Raw genomic sequence first — 25,115 nt, 5'->3', positions numbered from 1 at the left:
AGACCTTTGAACTAAAATTTCAATAACATTAATATATTATAATAGAATGTTTTTAGTTACTATGATTAAGATAAAATATTTATGTACTTTATCTCAGAGCAATGTGTTGTTTTATTTCTTTTTTTTATCATTGTCTCTGCTGTTATATCTGCAAGTTGGCTTTCACTTCCTACTGTGTTCATTCTAGAATTGTGTTCTTTTCCCTTGTACTTCATATTTATTTATGGCTCTTCACATATTAAATTTAATTTTATCACAGTACCTGAGAAGTAGATATCAAATTCACTTTTGAGCAGTGTTGAATACCTTTATTTGACTAATCTACTTGATGAGGTACAGCTTTCATTTCTTCTTGAAGCCGTGGTTAATTTTAAAAAAATTATGCAAAATTTTGTTGCTCTGTGTAATGATCTCATTTGTGATCAAGGTAGTATATCCAAATGTTTATTGTAAACATGAATTTCTGTAAATATTCAAATTGTTCTAAAACAATGTAAACAGCTTTCTCCATTTGAGACTTAAGAAGTACTGAATTTAATCTTTGAACTACAGTGTACTTGTGATTTTAGAATTTTTGCTGACTAATTAATAGAGGGTTAGATAGGAGCATGCTTAAAAGTTTCTAATACATAATATATTTTAATATCAAGCTATGAGCTCTGTTAGTCTCGAAACAAAATTCTATTTTTGACTGACAAAAAATTATAATGTTAGTGGTGGAAAACAGTATAACGAGCATCTGAGAAAAATTTAGAATTGTATAAAAGTCAGTGTTATCTACTTAAAAGTTTTGGAGTGATATATGTAGTCTAATCTCAGAATGAAAGTATCACTTGCTGAGTAAAGAATATGTGTTTGATGTATTAATCTAGTTTTTTTTTAAGCATGAAGATTAGAAATGTAGATATGTCACAAAACTCAACCATTTAGCTTGAAGAAAAAAAGACTCTTCTAAGACAGTCTGTTTATTTCTAAAGGAGATTTTTATCAACATGCTAGTCAGGGAAATTATTACAAACAGTGTTATTTTAAACTTTTTATACACTTCCATTCTGGAAATGGTCCCTTCGGTGTGGATTCCTGTACGTGGAGAGGAGACCTCCCAGGGAAGGTTCTGTTTTTTCATTTTACCTCTTCTGGGATCTAAACATCCAACCACGTGTTTGCCGTGCGTGGCAACCCATGAAGGGGAGGAGAGGATCCTGGTAGTTGAGGGGTCCATTCTTAACACACTACTTTGGCCTTGAATTCCAGTGGATGGTTGGCCTTGGGGTGACGCCCTCTTGGATCAGTCATCTGTCCATTTGGGCTATGGTCAACCAAGTACCAGTGTTCGATGTTTTCAACAGGTGTTGTGGACATTGTGTCTGATGCTAGTATTTGGGTATAGTGCTTACGAAACATTGGCATTGCTGCAGTGTCCTTGTTTGGCACTGTAGTGCATCCCCTCGTGGAGCTTCATGGTGGATGGGATCAGTGGGCACTGAAATTTCCCTTTCTTTATTATGAATGCTCCAATTACAAATTTTAATAAAATAGTGAAAAACAGTCTATAGGTAAATGACCATGTCTTGAAGATTCTGAGAAGCAATTCTCACCATCCGTACCACCTGTTGTACCTCTTTTTCTTATATTGCACGCACTTTCAAACAATCCTTTAGGCAAATGTCTCTTTTTCATTCAGAAGGGACTTGTTGGCTCTCCAAAGTCAGTGAAAAAGCTTTGATCTGGTGACATATTGGTGGAAACATCAATATCTCAACATAGTGAACTTCTCTTGCATTTAAAGGTGATTGGGGATATACCTATAGAGGTTACACCTCATGTTACTTTGAATTCACCATGAGGAGTTATTCTTGAGAGGGATTTCAAGAACATCCCCAACGTGGGTATTCTTGCTAGTTTTTCCACCAAAGGGGTTTCTGTAGTGAGGCATATATCCACGTGCAAAGATGGAATTATGATGCTGACCAATATCCTCATTCTGACATTTACATCACCACGTCCATCTACCACCATCAAAGTAGGTTATTTTAATTGCAGCTTTCAGCCATACATTCCAAACCCCCTCAGATGTTTCCAGTGTCAGCGATTTGGTCACTTGAAGACGTCATGTCATGGTTCCTTGACATGTGCTCGTTGTGGTGACAAGGACCACAATGCCTGTGAGTGTAAAACGGACTCTCATTGCATTAATTGCAATGGCTCTCACCCATCCTACTTTCATTCTTGCTCTAAATGGTTGGAAGAAAAATAGGTGCAGCATTTGAAAATGATTCAAAACATTACTTACACTGAGACTTAAAAGTTGCTGTCCACCACTTCATCTCAGACGTATGCTGTTGCACTTTGTTCCACTACTACAGAGGAAGTGCAGACAGCTCTCTCTGTGCCTCCAAAAGAATTGTTCTCAAACCAGATGAAAAGTCTTTTGACCTCCATGGTTAAAAACATTGATGAATTAACTTCAACACCCATCTCTGTCTCTAACATACATTTCAGCAAATTCCAAGATCCACTTCCTTTGGTTCTGGGTACATCTTGTTCTCTCACCCCAAGATCCAAAATGATCATTTGTTCATGTCCTCAGTCTCTGAAATCCTCTTCCAAGAGCAAAGACCTGCCCAATAGACCCAGGGCATGGTCCATGGAAGTCGACAGACCTCCCTTGAATAAAGACAATAAAGAAAAAAAACGTGGTCTTAAACAGAAGGGCTCTCCACCCAATTTGGCTACACATAAATAAATATGGCCACCTTGAAACAATGGAACTGTCAAGTTTTATGTTCTAATCTGGATGACATCAAATCACTGATTGCTTCCTACCATCCTGTATGTCTTTCCTTACAGGAAACATTTCTGAAACCTGACAATACAGTCACCTTTTGGCAGTTTTCTTTGTGCAGAAATTACAAGCTATATGATGGACGAGTGCATGGAGGGATGGTACTGTGGTTGATCAGCATGTGCCCACCCTGTCTTTGCCACTCAACACACCCTTGGAGACTGTAGCCATCCATGTTTCCTTGGGTCGTACCATCACAGTTTGTTCTCTCTACCTGTTGCCAGGAGAGACCTGTGATCAATCAGATCTTAATGCTTTCATTGAACAGTTGCTATCTCTCTTTTTAATCCTGGGGGACTTTACTAGATATCCTCTCTGGGAAAGTGCTGTTATTGATAGGAGGGGTTGCTCAGAGAGCGTATGCTCTCTGATCACAACCTTTCTCTTTTCAATAGCGGTTCTTGTACTTATTTTCATGCACCTAGTCAGGCCTTTACTGCTCTTGATCTCTCAATTTTCTTCCCTTCTTTATTCTCCCATTTTTCATGGAGGGTTGACAATAACCCACAAGGCAGTGATCATTTTCCTATAATTTTGAGAGAAACTGGTTGTGATCAACACCACCTGACCTGTGTACACCAGTGGAAGCTGGATGAAGCAAAGTGGCCCTCTTTTACTACTCTTGCAGAACTTGATCCTACCATCGTCTATAAGCCATTAATAAATAACTGTGTGGCAGCAGTAACTGACTGTATTTTACAGGCAGCTGCTCAGTGTATTCCTAAACCTTCGACACATTTTCTATGATATTCTCGTCTTTGGTGGGATTCTGCCTGCCACATGGCATGGAAGGCTCAAAAATGGGCCTGGGTTACTTTTTGTAGGTATCCCACACTCTCGCACCTCATCACTTTCCAGCTGGCCTGTGCACATGCTCAGTGGGTAAGATGTCAAAGCCAGAAGCAATTTTGGATTGAGTTCACAACTAGCATATCTTCTACCACTACTTCCAAAGTCATATGTCACCTTCTTGATCTTGCTCTCTGATGGCCAAGAAGTAGCTGATACCCAGAGCATTGCCAGCACTCTAGGTGAAAGCTTTTGTTGGGTATCTAGAACTTCTGCTTCTTCCTCCACCTTAGCTATTAAGACTTGGGCAGAGTGATCACCTCTTTCCTTTCGAGCTGATTGTCTCTAAGACTATAATCGTCCCTTTACAATGGTGGAACTTAAACTGGCCCTTCATCGGTCTGTCAGTACATCAGTCGGAGCTAATGATGTACGCTATGAAATACTGCGCCATCTATCTCCAGCTTCTCTTGCCATCCTTCTGGTTGTTTTTAACTGGATCTGGCAGGAGAATTTTTCCTGATGCCTAGTGCTAGGCTATTGTCCTGCCTTTCTCCAAGCCTGGGAAGGATCCCAAGATTCCTTCAAACTACCATCCAATTCCTTTGACAAGCTGTCTCTGTAAGACCTCAGAGAGGATGGTTAATGCTCGTTTTGTTTGGTTCTTTGAATCAAACAACCTCCTTTCACCCACCTAGTGTGGGTTCCGATCACAGTGCTCCACCACGGACCACCTGATTTGACTTGAAACAATGTCTTGTATCAATATTCTTTCACATTGAGAAGGCTTATGATTCAACATAGAGGTATGGCATTTTTCAAGACCTCCGTGTATATGGATAATGGTATCATTTGCCTATTTTTATTAAAAATATTGTAATGGACAGGCAATTCCAATTTCATGTGGGTTTGACACTTTCCATTTCTTTTCTACAGGAACTTGGAATCCCTCAGGGCTGTGTTTTGAATGCCACACTTTTCAGTATAAAGATTAATACCATCACTGAACTGTAAAACTGTTGCAAACAAGCTCTATGTCAACAACTTTCACATCTCATGTCAATCGTCGAACAGGAGGTATTTTGAGTGGCAGCTACAGACTGCCCCCAATCGTTTACTGAAGTGGACCATAGCAAACAGCTTTAAATTCTCTTTCACTAAAACTATTTACATTCACTTTTTCTGCCAACGAGGTATTCACCCTGATCCTGAACTCCATGTTGACTAGATATAAGAATTGGTATTGATGCTTTTTATGTTTTTTTAATTCAAAAATTAAACTTTTTTTTGTTTTACCTTAATTTTCTTTTATGAATTTTACTAATTTTACTTTAAGTTTTACTGGTTGGCAAAAATAGCCTAGTTGCTTTGTGCCATTAAACACCAAACCAACCAACCAACTGGAAATGGTTGAGAGGGTGGAGATTGGGGAACACCTGGGCGCTAGAAGTCATTACTTGATTAGATTTGATGTTTTAGTACATATAAAGATCAGGAATGAGATTTTGGTTATAAATGTTAAAGGAATATGACAAAAGTTATATTTTTTTGAATTAGGGAACTAAGTTAATTTGAGATTCTGAACAAAGGTGGAAAATGTTTTAAAGTAAATGTTAAATTTCAATATTGCAAAAATGTGTAGCTTCAACTAAAATACTATGTTGGCTCACAAACATTTAAGGGATATAATTATAGAATAGTTTTATACATTTAAAAAATGTAACTATTGTGACTGGAGACTTAAGGTATTACAGAAGAATTACATATAGGATATAAGGGAAATAAAAAGGGCATATGCAAAAGGTTTGCTGAAAATGTAAAATTAACAGTTAGTATATATTTAACTTAGTTAAGGGTAAGCAAAATAGTTGGATAGGAATTAAGGCCTTTTTTTTGAGAATGATGGAGGGGTGATATTTGATGTTGTAAGATTGCTGATTTATTCATATTTATTAAATATTTAAGCAAACAAAATCATTATAATAATTCTAAATTTGTCAAGAAGTAAATTGCAAGTTCAAGAAATGATAAGACTCCATGGCCATACAGTATTTCCCAAAATGTTTCGAACAATGTTAAAGATTGTTGTAAATGGAGAACATGAGAAAGGAGACAAATAGGGAAATAGACACACAGAAAGAGATGATTCCAGGCCTGACTGAGAAAATTTACAGCTAGTGTCAAAGGATGAGGAATAGTGAACCAGAAGAGTTTGGAATGGTAGGAAATGAGTTCTTGATGAGCATGGTGGACTATAAAAAACCCCATGAAAAAAACCTGAGACTAAATCTTGGTGTTGTACTGTCTCTCTTGGCCAGTCTACTTTTTATCAATGGAATGGTCTTTTATTCCAAGGTTATTCTTGGAATTTGCTCATAGTTCAACATGCTCATCAAGCATGCATTTGTTACAATTCCCAACTCTTCTGGTTCACTGTTCCTCATCCTTTGATCCTAGCTGTCAATTTTCTCAGTCAGATCTGGTCTCACTTCTTCCTGTATGTCTATTTGTCTTATTTGTCTTCTTCCATAAGTCCTCCACTTTACACAAAACACTCCTTGTCAGGTCCTATTGTTGGCACCACCTTAAACAACTTAGCCTTGGTGCATTTGATATGTAAATTCTTCCTTCCTCTATCCTAATTCCTTCCCTCTTGCTTTTCTTTCACGTATACTTTCTTCATAGACAAATGTCTTCCCTCCATCATCATGTGTGGGATTTTTCCATTTCACCACTCATTGAGCCAGACACTCAATTTATGTGGAATTTTTGTTGCTCTTCCACTATATGTCTGTCACTGACTGTGGCAGATTTTTGTCATTGGTCCTTCTGCCTTGCTTTTCCTTCTGGTCATCATATGGTGTATCATCTCTCTGCCTTTGTTTTATTTGGAAGTACACACACTATACAAAACACAGCTGCATATTTAAAGTATCCTCTTCCTGGAGCTGTAATCTGTTCCACAAGATTCAGACAAGTGCACATTATACAAAACTATACTGTGCCAATAATGTACTCTACTTCTGCAGTTGAAGTCTATCCCATAGAATCTGTTCAGTATAGTTGAGGTGAGAATATAAGGAATGGTCTGAATACACTTCAACAACCACACACAAGTGTTCTGTGTGCTTGTGTGTAAGTGCTTGGATGGTTATGTTTTTATTCTGCCCATTCTTTTGACACATGGAGTTCATATGCATCTTCCCTTCTTACATTTTAGCAAAGATTATATCTCGTTTGTGACAAGATGCAGTCTCCCACATGTGTTCCTCTATGGATCACCTGCTATAGGGTGTCACATTCCATTGGCTTCTGTGTGCTGAAAGGAACTCATTTATGTAGACTTTGCACCTGCTACTCCAACAATTGAGTGTGAATTTTAGCTACATTGTCTGAAGTTAACATTTTCCTAACCTGAAAATATAGTTCCATTATATACTTACCTTCACATCCATTTTCTCCATTTCCAGTGTGTATTTTCTCTTGCTTTGTCAAATGATGAAGTTACCAAGGGTATATGGAAACTTGTTGTGTGTATGAATGGTTGTATCAGCCTTCTTATGGTGAAGGGCTTTTGTTGCATGATTTCATGATGCAGCAGTGCAATTCATGTGACATTCAAATCTTTGAACCAGACATGCAAGAGAGATAACTAAACTGTGTGTGTATATATGTATATTGGTATTGTGTACTGAGATTAGGAAAATGTTAACCTTCAACAAGGTAGGAGTCATTTCTAGCTTAGACACTTTTACTTTTCTAACAGGCTGGTTGACCTTTGGAATGGGTTGTTTTCACATATAATAGATAGAGTATAAGGGAAGGATAATTAAATGACCAGAGCTGATTTAGAGTTCTTTGTTTCCTCCAAGTGAATGGGACATCCTGAACAGACAGACAGGCCTCATGTTGGCCATCAGATCTTATGTTTAGTTATGTAACAAACAAGTTCAGGTATTATTCTATTTAAATAAAAGCATGTTAAAATAGCTGAACTAAAAAAAAGTTATAGATATTTAGTGCTGTTTTCCAGTAATTTTTGTATTTATTATATAAGTTTATATGAAGATCACTTGTGTTTAAATTTCTTTTTAGAAATATGACTGTACCAAATTTCACTGGTCTGACAAAAGAGTTCCTGTAGTTTTAGAAGTTAATCAAGGCTCTCTTAACCAATTAGATAGAAGCACAGCAAAAATAATAGCTTCTTATGATTATAAAGACATAGAAGGACTAGCTCCTGTTCCTGGTGGATTTGTTTTAATCCATGGAGGTTTTGGTAGGATGGTAAGTTTATTATTTATTGAAAACTAATTTTGTTATGAGAATATTAAAATATTAATTAAAAGGATTTTTAATAAGCCTTTAAAAAATAAATGTAAGACTTAAATATTCTGTCATTTCAAGAAATAAAAGCTAAATCTGACAGAAATTAGGTTATATCATGCACTTGGTGTATCGTTTATTTATGACATTTTATATTTTTTCCCCTGTAGTTTAGATGTGGGATAGAAGATTTGTAGACATTTTGATTGTGTTGTGATTGTGTTCAGCTTGTATTGATAAGCTCTTCTCAAGTTGAACTTGAGGTTCTTGAGATCCATATTTCATAATTTCTTTCATGAAAGTATTTTATGTTAGCAAAATACTGAAGTTGTTGACCAAAGGATTGATTTTTTTGACATTATATTCACAGAAGTCACTTGAAGCCAATATTAAAGTCATTAAGGGATAGTTTTGTGGAGGTGATTAGCAGGAATGCTTACATAAAATTAGGAAAGAAATGTATATCTATAGTATCAATTTATTCTGTTTTCAATGATGTATTTGATTTCTTAATGTTAGATTGTTTTTTTTTTTTCTCAAAATGACCCTGTATGTTATTAACTTCCTCATTCTTTACAGATGTGTGCTAGGTTCAATATGTTATTTACCTTTCCTTCAGAATATAATCTTTAACTGTAAGTTATTAAAAACTTTGTTTTTAGAGATAAAAGAGTTGGAAATGACTTTACCAAGGAGTTGTGCATATTTTTAAATATAAGTTTCAATTGATCAGATATTTTGATTTGTCACTATCTAGTGTAGGTTATAGTTTTATTTGTGCCACATCACTAAAATTTATTGCAATTGCAAGAAATTTGATATTAAAATGTTATAGTTTGTTTATTTTATTGTTGTTCAGAAGTTTGAGAAAGTAAGTAATTATACTAAATTATACTTCGAACACTATGCCTTTCTTACTTTTAAAGTCACAAGTGGAAGAAGATGCTGTATTTGTGTATTAACAAATAAAATGCATTAAAAGTCATATTTTTGTTTAAATTTCATCAAGGATTGTCAAATTAATTCTTACTAGAATTAGACTGTTGAGATGGGCTAAATCTTTACAGTTCTTTTCAGTAACATTATTTAATTATCTTAAATATGTTTATATTCTAACTGGAAGATTAAATTTTGCATCAAACTAATTTTTATCTTGTGGGAGGTAGCTGGACCAGTAATAGTCCAAAATATTTCTATGCAGTTCATATTTTTTAAACTGTTTTTTATGAAACTTAGAAATAATAAAATTTGACCCATTTTTTTAATACTTATTTTACAATGATTTTGAATTAAGTGATTTTTGAAAATTAGATTTCTAAATCTGTAACATAATTTCCAATTTTTATAGGAACCATTCATTGATGTGTTTATTTTACATTTGGTTAAATCCTTTTCATTGATTTTAGATTGTACCCTCATAGTTGAATTATTTTTTTGTGTGAGTGATCTTAGTCTGTACTTTGAACCTATTGTTTTTCTTTGCAATATGCTTTTTTCTTTACCTTTTATCATTCTTTTTTAGTTTCAGCCCAATATTACATTTTAAGTGAAAAACAAGTTTCATTCTACCCTTGTTAAACCTCATATTTTTAGTGCCTGATATAAAAGTACATTGGTGTATTCTTAAAAGCTGTAGATAAAAAAAATTGGGAGTGATAAAACTGATTTTATGACTAACAAATACAAGAAGGTTAAATTTGACAAAGAAAATTTAGAGAAAGTTAAGACATTACTTAAATAAAAATTTAGATTAGAAGATAAAATTTGTTTTAGTCTTTACAAAACTCAAACTATGTGAAACTGATCGGAGCCATGGGAAGAAACATTAATAAATCATGGAAAGATTATAGAAGAGTATTTCTTTGGTCCTCGATCAGGAAGTATATACTAGGTACTTAGACAGTAGTTAGGGGTTGTTTACCTTTATTATTTGGAAATTTTTTTGTAATAAACATATATAAAAATATGTAAATCCTTTGTAACAGAGCATGAGCAATATCAAGGATTACTTTTTACATATGCAACAGCTAGGTTTTTGTCAGGTAAATATATGATAGTTTGTGCAATTGAAAAGAGTACAGTGTTAAATTATTACATAAATAATTTATAAACAAAAGGAAGCCCCAGTATTTTCTGCACTTGAATTTTTTTTTTTTAATAAACTACATTTCTGTGCACCAGCAAGACAGCATAGGGTGCATGTATACCTAGTTGGATTTTGTTACTTATCAGGACCTCTGCCAGCCTACTTTTGAACTGAAATTCTTTTAGGCAGGTTTAGAGTAAACTAATCCATAAGACTTTGAGTATGGTCAAATACATCGTTCAAAAGGGTTTGACCTTCTGAATGTAAAACCATAATTAGATCTCAAATTGTTTAAGAGGTTATAGAGCTAAAGGTTTGTACTTGAAAAAAGAAGAAAAACTTGGAACCCATTTTCTCAGGGCTCAAAGGTCCCATCAAAAGAACACTGAAATATGTGGTCTTTTTAGGGCTGGTCCCTTTTTGTAATAAATTATTTATAATATAATTATTTTAGCATTATATTCCCTTCAATTTTTTTTATTACAGTACTATGCAAAAGTGTTAGGACAAGAGAATATTTTCTCATTCTTTCCATTTTATGGGACTAATTCTTTCATGTCATTACAAAATTTAAATTTCAACACTATGGTAATGCTTTATTAATCCTTGTTGACAGTTGAATTAGCTAGGGTGAGAATGCTTATTATTTACAATTTCCATATACTTGTACTAAGAGTATGCCATAAGGACTGTGCTTGAACAAACATACAAAATTTAGGGTCTGAAATAACTGTCTCAGTACCCCATGCAGTGTCTTAACTATACCGAAAGAGGCTAGCAAAGAGATATTGTATGGTACTAGTATATACTAGAAGAAAACAATTTAATGGCACTCCAGAAATAAACCTTGACAAAAACAGTAATTAACAAAATATATTTAGTTTTGTTGTAATGCCATGGCACTAAAAACATAGATAATTGTCAATTGAGCAGAGTTCTCATAAAAGCTTTACATGATACTGGTTGAACTCCCCAACAAATTGCTGCAGACTTGAATTGCTTACCAAACACTGTGAAGTACATCTTGGATTGCGAGACCAAGACAAGCAACTTTGAAAATAGGAAAGGAAGAGGCTAAACACTTTAACACAGTGATGCTGAAGTTAAGTATCTTCATTTATGCAGCCTTCAGGACAGAAGGAAGACTGCCACTAATCTCAAGCATGAGAAAAATGACCATGTACTAAGTAACAGAAATGTGTCCAGATCTATTTGAAGAAGACTCAATGAGAATGGAATATTTGGTTATGTAGCATTAAAAACCTTTATTTCAATCTTCATATATAGTCAAGAAACTGTAATTTGTGCAAAAGTACAAAAATGGATTGTTGATGATTAGAAAAGGGTATTATACTTGATATTGCACAAATGCTGCTTGAAGCATATGAGTTATGGTTGTGCTGCAAAACACTTGCCACAACAAAATTATACAGAAATTTTAGTATTATGATAGTTCCTGGTGTGTTTTATAGTGTGTTTTAAAGTTTCACAGTTTGAAAATATACTTTATTCATATAATTGTAGAGAAACAGAAAATGTAGATCTATTTGATTTGTATTAAAAATTGCTATTCTTTTCAGCATACATTTTTCACAGATAAACGAGAAGAGCTTTTCAAGAAGATTGCTGAACATGGTTGGTGTTACATTGGTATTAACATAAAGATTACCAAAGAATTAGTCAATCTTGACAACTTAGATGATTGCAAATTTGGAATCTACAGGTATTTGTTAGAATGATATAAATTAATTTTTTTAGGTTAAAATCTTGCAATAAATTAATCATCCATCTGTACAACTTAAGTTTTGTAATGTATCTAACCTTACTATTTCATGCCAATTCTTAATAAGTAATTCAAAACTTTGAAGATATGTTTTAATTTTAAACATAGTTGTATTTATTTTTATTGAAAGAGAGAAGAGGGATTAATCTAATGTGAGCTTAATGGGGGCAATTATTTGAGTTAAAATCAGTAGTATATTATCAAATTCTAGAATGTTTTATAATACATATTAACTTTTTTTTAGAAACAGAGAAACAATCTCAATATGGTTTTGTCATATTCTTGGCAAACCTAGTTAGATTAATTCCTTTGGTGTGCCAGAAAACTGTGTTGCTATGTTAGGAACCATTACCATCAGCCTTATAGTATTTTGACTGAATATACTGTTTATTAAAACATAAGGCTTTATCAACATGTACTGCACTCCATTTTGCTCACCACTACCATTATTACTCCTATTTATTATTGTCTACTAACATACAAATGATCATGCAGTAACCCTCCACCAATAGGAGTGTAACACTACCCTAATTGTAACTAGCACTACCTCTAATTCATATATTAACCATTTCTCAATTGGCAGTCCATCTAATTAGACGTGTTTTACTCTGTTTAATTAACCTTTCCATACATTTCTACTTTTCTGAGTTTCTAATTCAGTTAATATATCTTAAGTTTTCGTTCTGTTTCTGGGAGAGTTACAATTTATTTTATTTTATCTTGTCTCCTTTCAATTTTTGGAGTTATGCACACACAGTTTTGTGTGATCTCAACTACAAATACTTTTTTTATTGTAGTGGATTTCCATACCATGATTCTCTACCCATGGAATGATAATTCTTATTTGTTTTCAGTTTATCACTTTCATACAACAATCGGAACATGCTGTTGATTGTCATAACAATGTTTTCAGTGATCTTTTAATTTTGGATTTGAACAGCTTTTTCCCCTTTCCTGTACATACCTTTTAATCGTGTGATGTTTTAGGAGACTTACCCAGACCTTTTTCTCCTTTGATGGATTTGTTATTTGGATATGTTATGCTCTGTACTTATCTCCCATTTCCTTAGTTTCACCCCTACACTTCTAGAATATTCTGAAAGCACCACCTAATTTGTGAGGTCAGGACTCTAAGAGTATGTAACATGTACTGCTTTCTTCCCTAATTCCCAAGTTTATTTGTTTCTTCTTGAAATCCTCACCTCCATGATCTTCTCCAGTTACTCTTCTGAGATGAATTCACCTGGCATTTACTATGTGTTGGTTGATTGACTTCATCTAATATGTCCCCTATGTATCAATAAGGAATGTTGAAAAAGAGACAAAATAAGACATCACAAGATTTATACCCATCATTGAGATGTGTTTTTTTTTTTTTATGGACTGCACATAGGTGTATCTTGTGGTCTTTTGCTTCATAAATATGCTTATCTAGGACTGTACTACACTCATGGACTAATAAGAGTAAAACAGACAGGAGTCACTGCCCATTTCTGTTGATTTGAGGAATTTGAAACTTATTAATCTGCAGATTTGATGTACAATTTCAGATGGTTTCATTAAGTGTTGAATGACACATTCTGTTAATGTTTTCACTTTGCTTTGCAGTATAGAGTATTGAGATACCCATTGAATTGACTCTGTGGGTGTGGTCCTTCAGGCTTCCCAACTCCTTGTTTCTCTCCTTCTTCTAGTTCAGTTTTTGCTACTTACCAGTTCTTAAACACTTAGGTGGTGGGTCATGAGTTTACATACTACTACTACTACTGAATTTGAGAGTAGGGTGATGACATTTTGCACAGGTCAATGGTGTGATGCACTTCCTACTGCAGACTTATTTTAGAATTCCAAATGCCACCAAGTGTTGGGTGTAGCACTCTGCCAGATATATTTGAATGAAAAATAACAAAAAATGTTTTTTGTTTACTATGGCTGAGACATCCATCTTTCTACCATTCTCTGATTTTGATTTCTGAGCCTCGTGAGTCCTTGTGTTTGGTTGGTGTCTTTTTTCTGCTGTGGATTGGATGATACATTCCCAAAACCATCAAGTTTACAACTGGATATGCAATTCCAAAATTGTGGTCTCACTTTTAGTTGTTAACTGAATGTTGGTTCCTGGTGAATCTTGTGTTCATTGTGTTTTAGGTGCTCCCCTTCCCTGTCTGTATCTGTTTTTGAGATGAAAGTTAGAGGATCTTCTTTCTGCCATTAACCTGATGTACAATTTAAGATGCTGCCAAGTGGTAGTTGAGATTGAACTTCATTGACCATAGTCACACTACACCAAGGGGTCTCATTATTTCTGAATTTTTTTGGACCCTTCCAAGTTCATGTCCTTTACATTTTGGCAACACATTACTCAAGAGCAAAGAGAAGTGGTTTGGTCTTACACTGCCCTGGTGGGTTGTTTTTAATTTCTTCTTACACATCATGGTTTTCCTTTGGGTGCTTACTAAAGGGATATCAACTTTTCACCAGTCCTTGAAAGTTAACCTTTTCTTAAAACCGAACTGTATTTGTGATAAGTACTTACCTCTTATCACATTTCCCACCTGCCCTCCTCACTTCTGATGTGAATTGATTTGTTTATTTGTGACCAGTATTGAAGTGATTAACATGTGCATGATTACAGAGGGTGCTATTTATAATAGAGGTAGTGTCACTCTCATATTTGCATCTACTGTGCAGTAATAAGTTGGAGTTAGAAGGCTAGTGAGTGAAAATGTGCACTGATTGAGAGCAGTGTAAGTTGAGAAAGCATTCTTGAGCAAAGGTAAGTTTCTATCAGAAATACATTATCAGATTAGAAAATGTTAATTTTCTTTATTGAATTCAATTTGCTAACTAAAAAAAAATCCCCAAAACTTTATTTTCAACTTAATAAACTGTGTTTTCTGTAACAGTGTTGCCCAAGTGATTTTTATTTGGCTCATCACAAACAAAATGTTAGTCATTCAGCTAAAAGCTTGAAATGAAAATGTTCTTAAGATGTGAAAGTTTTTACTTGTGGAGAAATACAAATATAACAACAACCTTCTCAAAAGCAGTTGTAATAAGTAAAATAATGAGTGAGACAAAATCAGTTGGTGCTTATTTTAAGAAATGTATTGATTATTTTGAGGAAAATATGGATAAAAAAGTATTGGCTGGATTTACTCTGAAAAAGACAGAAAATAAATTATTTTATTAAATTATAAAAAATAATTTATTTCTTAAGATTATGTATTTCAAATAAAATTTTATTAGGGTAGATAAATTATTGGCTGTAATTAATTCTGAATAACTTAAAAAGATAAGAAGTAAGATGCTTTTTGTTTTGTAATTTTCTACTCAAAAAATGTTCAATTAAATATCAAGGAAGTACGAGATTAAAAGAGACTGAAATCTCTGTAAATGTGTTTTAAAATTTAATTTCTAATTTAAAAACTCGTTAATCTCACTACAGTACTTACAGTGTTGAGAACTTTAAGTGGATACCTAATATTTTAAAATCATTTATTTTGTGATCTTTAAGTACTTGCAGGTAATGTTGATCTTTGACAAGTATATAAAGATGTAACATACAAACAGGTTCCTTGACATGTGCTTCTTGTGGTGACAAGGACCACAATGCCTATGATTGTGAAACGGACTCTCATTGCATCAATTGCAATGGCTCTCACCCATCCTACTTTCATTCTTGCTCTAAATGGTTGGAAGAAAAATAGGTGCAGCATTTGAAAATGATTCAAAACATTAGTTACACTGAGACTTAAAAGTTGCTGTCCACCACTTCATCTCAGACGTATGCTGTTGCACTTTGTTCCACTACTACAGAGGGAGTGCAGACAGCTCTCTCTGTGCCTCCAAAAGAATTGTTCTCAAACCAGATGAAAAGTCTTTTGACCTCCATGGTTAAAAACGTTGATGAATTAACTTCAACACCCATCTCTGTCTCTAACATACATTTCAGCAAATTCCAAGATCCACTTCCTTTGGTTCTGGGTACATCTTGTTCTCTCACCCCAAGATCCAAAATGATCATTTGTTCATGTCCTCAGTCTCTGAAATCCTCTTCCAAGAGCAAAGACCTGCCCATGTTCTAATCTGGATGACATCAAATCACTGATTGCTTCCTACCATCCTGTATGTCTTTCCTTACAGGAAACATTTCTGAAACCTGACAAACCTTTTGGCAATTTTCTTTGTGCAGAAATGACAGGCTATATAATGGATGAGTGCATGGAGGGTTGGCACTGTTGGTTGATCAGCATGTGCCCACCCTGTCTTTGCCACTCAACACACCCTAGGAGGCTGTATCCATCTGTGTTTCCTAGTGTCTTACCATCACTGTTTGTTTTCTCTACCTGTCACCTGGAGTGACCTCTGATCAATTATACCTTGATGCTCTCATTGAACAGTTGTCGTCTCCCTTTTTCATCTTGGGGGACTTTAATGGACATCATTCCATCTGGGAAGTGCTGATATTGATAGCATATGCTCTCTAATCACAACCTTTCTCTTTTCAGTACTTGTTCTTCTACTTATTATCATGTGCCTACTCGGTCCTTTACTGCTATTGATCTCTCAATTTGCTCCACTTCATTATTCTCCCATTTTTCATGGAGGGTTGACAATAATCCACGAGGCAGTGATCATTTTCCTATGATTTTGAATGAGACTGGCCATGGTCGATGTCACCCGACCCATGTGCCCTGGTAGAAGTTGGATCAAGCAAACTGGCCTTCTTTCACTGCTTTTGCAGAACTTGATCCTGCCATCGACTGTAAGCCATCAATAGACGACTGTGTGGCAGCAGTAACTGACTGTATTATAAAAGCAGCTGCTCAATGTATTGCTAAAACCTCGACACGTTTTCCACTATATTCTCATCTGTGATGGAATCCTGGCTGCCACGTGGCATGGAAGGCTCAAAAAACGTGCCTGGGATACTTTTCATAGGTATCCCACACTCTTGCACTGCATCGCTTTCCAGCAAGCCCGTGCACATGTTTGATGGGTAAGATGTCAAAGCCAGAAGTAATTTTGGATTAAGTTCACATTCAGCATATCTTCTACCACCAGTTCAAAAGTCACATGGGACAAGATTTGAAAGATCAGTGGGCAATATAATTCTGTTCCCCATCTCGATCTTGTATCTCTGATGGCCAGGAAGTAGCTGATACTTGGAGCATTGCTGATACTCTATATGAAAGCTTTTGCCAGGTATCTAGCACTTCTGCTTCTTCCTCCACCTTTTTAGCCATCAAGACTTGGCCAGAGTGACCACCTCTTTCCTTTATAGCTGATTGGCTCTATGAATATAATCATTCCTTTACACTGGCCCTTCATTAGTCTGGCAATACATCGGTCAGACTTGATGATGTACACTATGGAATGCTGAGCTATCTATCTCCTGCTTCTCTTGCTTTTATTCTGACTGTTTTTAACTGGATCTGGCAGGAGAATGTTTTTCCTGATGTCTGGTGCCAGGCTATTGTCCTACCTTTCTCTAAGCCTGTTAAGGATCCCAAGATTCCTTCAAACTACCGTCCAATTGCTTTGACGAACTGTCTCTGTAAGACTTTAAGAGACGATGGGTATTGCTTGTTTTCTTTGGTTCCTCGAATCAAACAACCTCCTCTCACTTACCCAGTTTGGGTTTCCATGACAGAGCTCTACCGTGGAACACCTGATTTGACTTGAAACGTCAATCAGAGAAGCCTTTCTCATAGAAGAATATCGATACAAGATATTCTTTGACATTGAGAAGGCTTATGATACAACATTGAGGTATGGCATTTTGCGTGACCTCCATATGTATGGGTTATGTGACATTTGCTCATTTTTATTAAACATTTTTTAGTAGACAGGCAATTCCAATTTCATGTGGGTTTGACACTTTCCCTTTCTTTTCTACAGGAACGTGGAGTTCCTAAGGGCTGTGTTTTGAGTTTCACACTTTTCAGTATAAAGATTAATGCCATCACTGAACAACTCCCTCAAATGGGCTCTATATTGATGACTTTCATGTCTCATGGGAGTCCCGGAATATGAGGTATATTGAGTAGTAGTTACAGGCTGCCCTCAATTGTTAACTGTAGCGGACCACAGCAAACAGCTTTAACTTCTTTCTCTCTCTAAAACAGTTTGCATGCACTTTTGCTGCAAACTGGGTATTCACTCAGATCCTGAACTCCATATTGGTGATGTTGTGCTGCTTGTGGTCCCTGAGACAAAGTTCTTGAGGCTTATTTTTGACCATAAGCTAACTTTTATACCACACATCAAGCAGTTATGGGTCAAATGTACAAGAGCACTGAACATCCTCTGTGTCCTCTCTTCCACCACTCGGGGAAGGGATCGATGTTCTATGCTAAAGATATATTGTGCTCTTATTCAATCAAAACTCGACTATTGATCACTGGTCTTTGGCTGTGCCATGGCCTCAGCCTTAAAGATGCTGGACCCCATTCATCATCAAGGACTTTGGCTCTGCACTGGGGCTTTCTGTACTTTCCTAGTTTGGAGCTTATACATAGTCTCATGGATCTTCTTTGCACCTCTGCTGTTTGCAACTGTCTTTACTATATGCTTCAAAACTTCATTCCTTACCGAAGAATCCCACCTGGGGTTATGTTTTCCTTCCTCGGTGGGCCATACTTTTTCAGAAGAGATGATTTGCCATTGCTACTTTCGGCCTTCATTTTCAGGAGCAGTTTGACAAATTGGGTCTGTCCTTGGATAACATTGCTGTATCCACTGGTCAGCCCATCTCACTAAGGTTTCTTACAGTCCCCAAATTTGACCTATCTGTAAGTCATCTGAGAAAAGCAGACACTCCCAATTGGAAATACTGTTATTTGCTGAATATTTTTCTAACTATCCTTCTATTCTTATTTATGTAGATGCTTCGAAATCGGGTGACTGTGTGGGCTTTGCCATGGTTTGTTGTGGCTCGTTGATTGCACACAAAATCCCCTCTACAGCTTCTGTGTTCACTGCTGAACTGTACGCCATTTCTATTGACATGGATTACATAGAAGCTAAACAGTAATAAAATTTCACCGTTTATACTGACTCGCTTAGTTCTCTACTGGCCCTGAAATCATTTCACATTAGTTCACACCCTGTTCTTGCTGATATTAAAAACTGACTGGACCATTTCTCTTCAATGTCTACTTGTTTTCAGTTCTTTTGAATACCAGGCCACATTCAGGGGAATGAGCTTGCCGACACAAGAGCTAAATCTATCTGCTCTGGCACTGTCACTACTGTGCCTATTCCATACATGGACTATAGTCCTGTATTTAAGGCTTGTCCCTGTGCCAATTGGCAGTGGACCTGGAGGGAGCAACATGAAAACAAACTTTCCATGTAAAACCCAATATTGGACTTTGGCCGTCTTGCTTCCGTAAGGATCGAAAAAAGGAAATTTCTCTAACTAGACAATGTTTTGGCCTCAGTTTTTTAACTCATCATTTTCTTTTATCTGGGACTGATGCACCTATGTGTTGTCTGTGTAACATCAGGTCACAATAAGCCATATTTTAATGTCTTGCCATCGTTATGACTCAACAATGGCACCATTGTAAACATGGTCTGTCCCAAGGTTTATACGTAACATTAGACAGTGTTATTTGTGATGGTTACACTGTCTATCTTGGAAATGTTTTTAGTTTTTAAAGGTCATAAATCTTTTTAATGCAATTTAAGTTTTTTTAATTTATACATTAGATCTTTTGTTATGTGATTCCCTTTTAAGAATCAAAGTCCATCTACTTCGATTTGAAATTAGAAAATAATCGTAACATCAAATAACTCAAAACTAGGACTGGAAAGGCCAACTTCAGGTTACTAACACTGCTGTTTGAACTACTGTTAGTCATCCTGGCAAGTTAAAATTTTGCTGCAAGTCTTTTAAAACTTTCATTTCTTTACTTTCTGAAAATGACAATAATATCAAATAACTCTAAACCAGGACTGGAAAGGCTTGCTTCAGGTGACTGAAGGTGGTTCTTGAATTTACCTGATAATTACAATTATGTTGTAGAAAGTCCTTTACAACTTGTATTACTGTAGATTTTTTTTTACAGCTGTAGACTAGATGTAAACATTGGTTTAAATGCTATTTATGTTGGGTTTTTTTAACTTTGTTTTGTTTTAACTTAATTTCCTTTCATGATTTTTATTAAATTTAATTTTAACTGTTTACTGGATGTTTGGTGCAGAGAGCCTATCTGCTTTTTTGCAATAAAACACCAAACGAATCAACCAACATTCATGCAGTAAAGGTTGAGCTGATACTTCTGTAAGTGCTCTGTGTTAAAAACATTGTATTTCACTGGTGTTTCTTTTCTTTTCTCCGATTATAGTACAGATGAGGCTATTACTTCCTTATGTGAATTTCCGGTTCATAAGATCTCGCCAAGACACTCAGTAAGTTACTATAGTTAGTAAATTTGTCTGTCTTGCTTGATTGTATATTAGCTTCATTCATATCTGTTGTATGCAAAAGTTATTTTGTTAGAATTCATATCAGTTTCCTAAAAATAGCAATAACTTAAGTGAAAGATTTGTGTGGTTGTTAAAACATATATTGTTGTGATTACACTAAGTTTTGAAGAAAGAGTAAATTGTACATCATTTTATTCAGTATATCTTGTATATCTAAAACTACATAAATTGTTTCATGCTTATTTTTGATATAAAGCTTATTTTGCACAATGCTACACACTGACTTATCTGTGGTTGAATTCATTTTCTGAATTCTAGTATTATAAGTTCTGAAGCATACTGTTCAACCATGGGCTTAAATGAATTTTTGTTTCTTTTGGTATGAGGAGTAAAAACAAAACAAAAAAACACACACACACACACACACACACCCAAAGTAGCACAACTTTCTTTTCATGTAAAATTCTCTTTATATATTTTGCATCATTGTAGCTCAAGGACAGTTTCTCAACTTATTCCTGTACTTCATGTAACAGTCATGAAACATTATAGATCCAGATAAAAACAGAATTCTACCAGGAATAGCATATATATAAAAATTGAAATTTCAGGTCAAGTGTGTTACTTTTGTTAGTTACATTTACATTAAATTATGGTCAAAGAAAATTACATTCTTAGGTAAATAAAAATAAGCCTGGTAATGACTTTAATTAACTGTTTTATATCAGGTAGGTCAAAGTGCATGTCACAATTATTTACAGAATTACATTCAAATTTTAATTAAGTTACATTACTGTAAAGGTATACAAATAAACTTGGCACTCAGAACACAGTCAGTAAATCAAAATTTAATGTTACGTGATTTTTACATTTTTTTACTTTATAAGGAAATATTTAGAAATCCTGAATTTTTTCTAGTGAACATAGTAAGTAAAACAAAATTTAATGTTATATAAGTTTACATTTTTTATTTTATAAGGAAATATTTAAAACTATTGAATCTTTCCTAGTAGAATAATTTTACATTTTCTCTTTAGGTCTTCCTTCTTTTCTAATTTATCTCCCTGGCAAGAAGTACAAAAATTTAAGAAAAGTTACTTATTATAATATAGACATTATTGTGCAAGTTTTATAGCTTCTATCTTGTTTGTTTACAGAGCCATAAACTAGAAAATCAGAACTAATTGCCACATCTACCTGTCACATTCTTTCTTTCATAAATTGTCAGTAAATAAATGTGATATTTTATATTATATTATTGATAAGCAATAGAAAGCCAAATTTGTAATCTATCCAACGACATATTTTATTTTCCTTTATTCTTCTGAAGAAGAATACTCAACTATTGAAAATAATTTGAGTTTCAAGTCTTATTTGAAAAAAATTGCAACTTTTGTAGCTGATTTTGTGTGCTAACGTCTTAGCCATAAATTTTTTCAACTCTCATTATACTTTTAAAGTTTTTCTTTGTGTTGGTCAAAGAGGAACAAATATATTCCTGACCATGCCAGTTAGGTAAAGTTTGCTCCTGCTAAACCATTCCTTTAAATTAAATACCTGTCCCATTTAAAGGGAAAAAGTTCAACATATGGAATTCCATAAAATTTTGGGTTTTTGTTGGATATTTCTAAGACATCCAATCCACAGATGTTTTCAGACATGTACAATCTTCTAATTTAAACTTTCTCTAAGACAAAATATGGTTTGTTTTTCAATTTCAATAATAAAATTTGGAAGCCTTAAAACCAAAACCAAAGCCTTATCATACAAAGGCAAGAAATATACATGTAAAAATGGCTGGTATGGGTAGGGAATTTTTTTTTTTATGTAGAGGAGCAAAAAACGTTTCAACCTTCTTCTGCCACAGTCAGGTTCACAAAGAAAGAAAGAGGTAACTGATGAATAGCTGACCACATGTTTGAAGGGGGTTGTGTAATTGAGTGTAGGAATGTAGAGGGCATGCTTAGTTGTTTGATTATGTTTTTAATATAGGTATAAAGGTGTTCCTTTGTATTGATTTATGTTTGTTTCTTTATTTCGCATTTGGGTGGTTTCTTTGGTTATGTTGTGTTTATTTGATTTGCAGTATTCAAAAACACTTGGGGGTTGCAAAACTTACTGTGAGTAGAGTTGAAACAGCAGACAATTAAAATGCCTCATAGGTGACAAATGTTGGATTAAACCAATTAACCATTGATAAGTTATCAATATTCAGCTTCTAAGTATCATTGTGAGAATTCTGACATTTATTTTGAACACTTCAAATCAAATAAACACAACATAACCATAAAAAACACCCAAATACTAAATAAAGAAACAAACATAAACAAATGCAAAATTAAAAAAGCCCTACTTACACAACAACTCAAGCCCAAAATAAACCAATACAAAGGAACACCTTTATACCTATATTAATAAATATAATCAAACATCTAAGCATGTTCTCTACATTCGTACACTCAGTTACACAACCCTCTTCAAACGTGGTCAGCTATCGGTCAGTTACCTCTTTCTTTCTTTGTGAACCTGACGATGACGAAAGAAGGTGAAAACGTTGTTCGCTCCTCTACATTAAAAAAAAAAATCTCAACCTATACCAGCCATTTTTACATATATATTTTTCTCTACAAGTGGGTTTTCTTGTCATCACTGACCATACAAAGGCAGGTTCTATTGTGAGAATGGAATTGTCTCCTACGGTGTACTCTACAGAGAAAAATGAAGTATTAATACAGTGTTGCTTCTAGGCCACATACGTTGCATAATTATGTCATTGTGGTTGCCACTGGTGCAAATTAATCATTTGCCTGTGTACCAGTTTGAGCAAAAGTAAATTAGGCATTTTAATATTTTGAGTGTACTCATCCTTTGAAATGTATTATGAATAACTTCATAATAGTAGATCATGATCATAAATATAAAATTCTGAACAGTAGTAATCTCATTTGGATACAAAATGAAATGTGGTTGGCTGCATTATAGTGTCATTGAGTGTTGCAGAAGATCCCCTTGATATTCTGAGATATCGATAATTGAAAATTGGGAAAAAAATGTAAGCTATTAAGACATTAAGGTTTCTACATTTTTCATCAAAAGGATGTAAAAATAGAAATAAATAAAGAAAAGACATAGAGTAGGTGACTGCAATATAATTTTTTCAGTGAATGCATAGATGTTATGGTGAAGCGTATTAATAAATCAGATTTGGCTTACATGAAACATTTTACCATATTTTCAGTACAAACACACACAAAAAAAATTGCAATTATTTAATTTACTCCATCATCAAATAAAGGTTATGCTCTTATGACTTGAAAATTGATACCTACTTCATTGTATGGATGACCCACTTATGAAAAATCATAGAAGCAGCACTGTTAGTTTATGTATCTTAATTATTTCTACATTACTAATTCCTGGCTTCTGGCATAAATGTCTTTTGTTATGTATAGTGTGAGTATATTTTACGTAATTGAAATATGTTTCAGGAAAGAGCTTTTAGTTGTAGTATGTAATGGTTTGGTTATTAAATCTTTAGGATTCTGTCAAAAGAATACTTGGTCTGACAGAAAGTTGTCTAGTTGAGAGAGATCCACTAACATATTCCATTACTACTCTGAAACCTTTATCAGAGGTGAGAATGTATTTCTTATTCATACTTTACAATTATTTGTTATTTAATCCATATTTTATATCATTCAATATCCACTAGATATGATTTTTTTGTTTTTGATTCATGTAAAATATTGTAGTTTTATGTTTATAGAATGTGTTGAACAAATCACTATGATAAACAGCAGTTGTTATATTCAAAACATAACATTTAACATTATTCAATTAAAGAGTATAATTTTATTTGTGAATTATTAATACAGGTGAAATAATAACAATGAATGCATACATTATATGAAGTACTAACCATGTGATATTTTTATTTAACTTCACATTGTGAAGCTACATTTGTATTGCCTTTTTTCTTTGAAGTTATATTTTTACAGTTTGATATCAAAGTTTTTATTGTAATATTTGACAAAAGAGTAATATACTCTTCAAAAAAAGAAATGCAAAAAGCAAAATATGAGACAAATTGTTAACAAGTTTATTCCAGGTAGTTCTGTATGACATGTGTGAAACTTTGCACATTCACTGCTGAACATCCAAAGTCTGCAAAGGTGAAGTCCACACTCACTAGGTGAAGTTTAACGTCACTAAACGTCAATAACGAGTATGTCCTCCCCGTGATCATCAATAACTGCTTGGCATCTCCTGCCCATGGAAGCGATGAGATGATGAATCACATCCTGTGGAATGGCTGTCCACTCAGCCTGCAAAGCTGCTGCAAGCTGAGGTAGAATCTGAGGTTGAGGTTGTCGCCGTCGCAGACGTAGGTCCAACTCGTCCCAAAGATGTTTGATGGGGTTTAAATCTGGTGATCTGGAGGGCCAGGGAAGAACGTTGATGTTGTGGTGTCTCAAGAAGACAGTGGTGAGTCGGGCTGTGTGAGGACGGGCATTGTCATGTTGAAAAACGTTGTTGACGTTCACCATGATGGGTTGCACATGGGGCCTAAGAATCTCGTAGACAGTTGTGTAAGGTCTGATCAGATATCCTACACAGCCCTGGTATGGTTGAGGCAGTAGACGTCGCAGTGGTGGTCCTATCCCGAAGGTGACGTAACCGGATGTTGCGATCTTGTACGGGCGTGGTCACACGAGGTCTGCCAGATCGTGGACGGTCACGAGTTGATCCATGTTGTTGGTGACGATTCCATAACCTTGTGATGGTGCTTGGGTGGACATTCACAGCTCTGGCAACATCTAATCGAGATTTGCCTGCTTCCAAGCGAC

General features: G+C 34.8%; 1 protein-coding gene across 1 annotated transcript in view; it reads left to right on the top strand.

Annotated features, from left to right (window-relative positions):
* The window catches only part of Rme-8 (receptor mediated endocytosis 8), a 170,910-nt gene that overhangs the window by 29,646 nt on the left and 116,149 nt on the right, over positions 1 to 25,115 (top strand). The window contains 4 exon segments of the mRNA XM_076472799.1: positions 7,730 to 7,921; positions 11,627 to 11,769; positions 20,187 to 20,250; positions 23,807 to 23,902. Of these exon segments, the coding sequence (XP_076328914.1) occupies positions 7,730 to 7,921; positions 11,627 to 11,769; positions 20,187 to 20,250; positions 23,807 to 23,902 (495 nt within the window).

The sequence above is a fragment of the Tachypleus tridentatus genome, chromosome 12 (assembly GCF_004210375.1).
Source record: "Tachypleus tridentatus isolate NWPU-2018 chromosome 12, ASM421037v1, whole genome shotgun sequence".
In the NCBI taxonomy this organism is placed as follows: domain Eukaryota; kingdom Metazoa; phylum Arthropoda; class Merostomata; order Xiphosura; family Limulidae; genus Tachypleus; species Tachypleus tridentatus.
The sequence above is the reverse complement of the archived record's forward strand: the minus strand, read 5'-3'. Positions and strand labels throughout refer to the sequence as shown.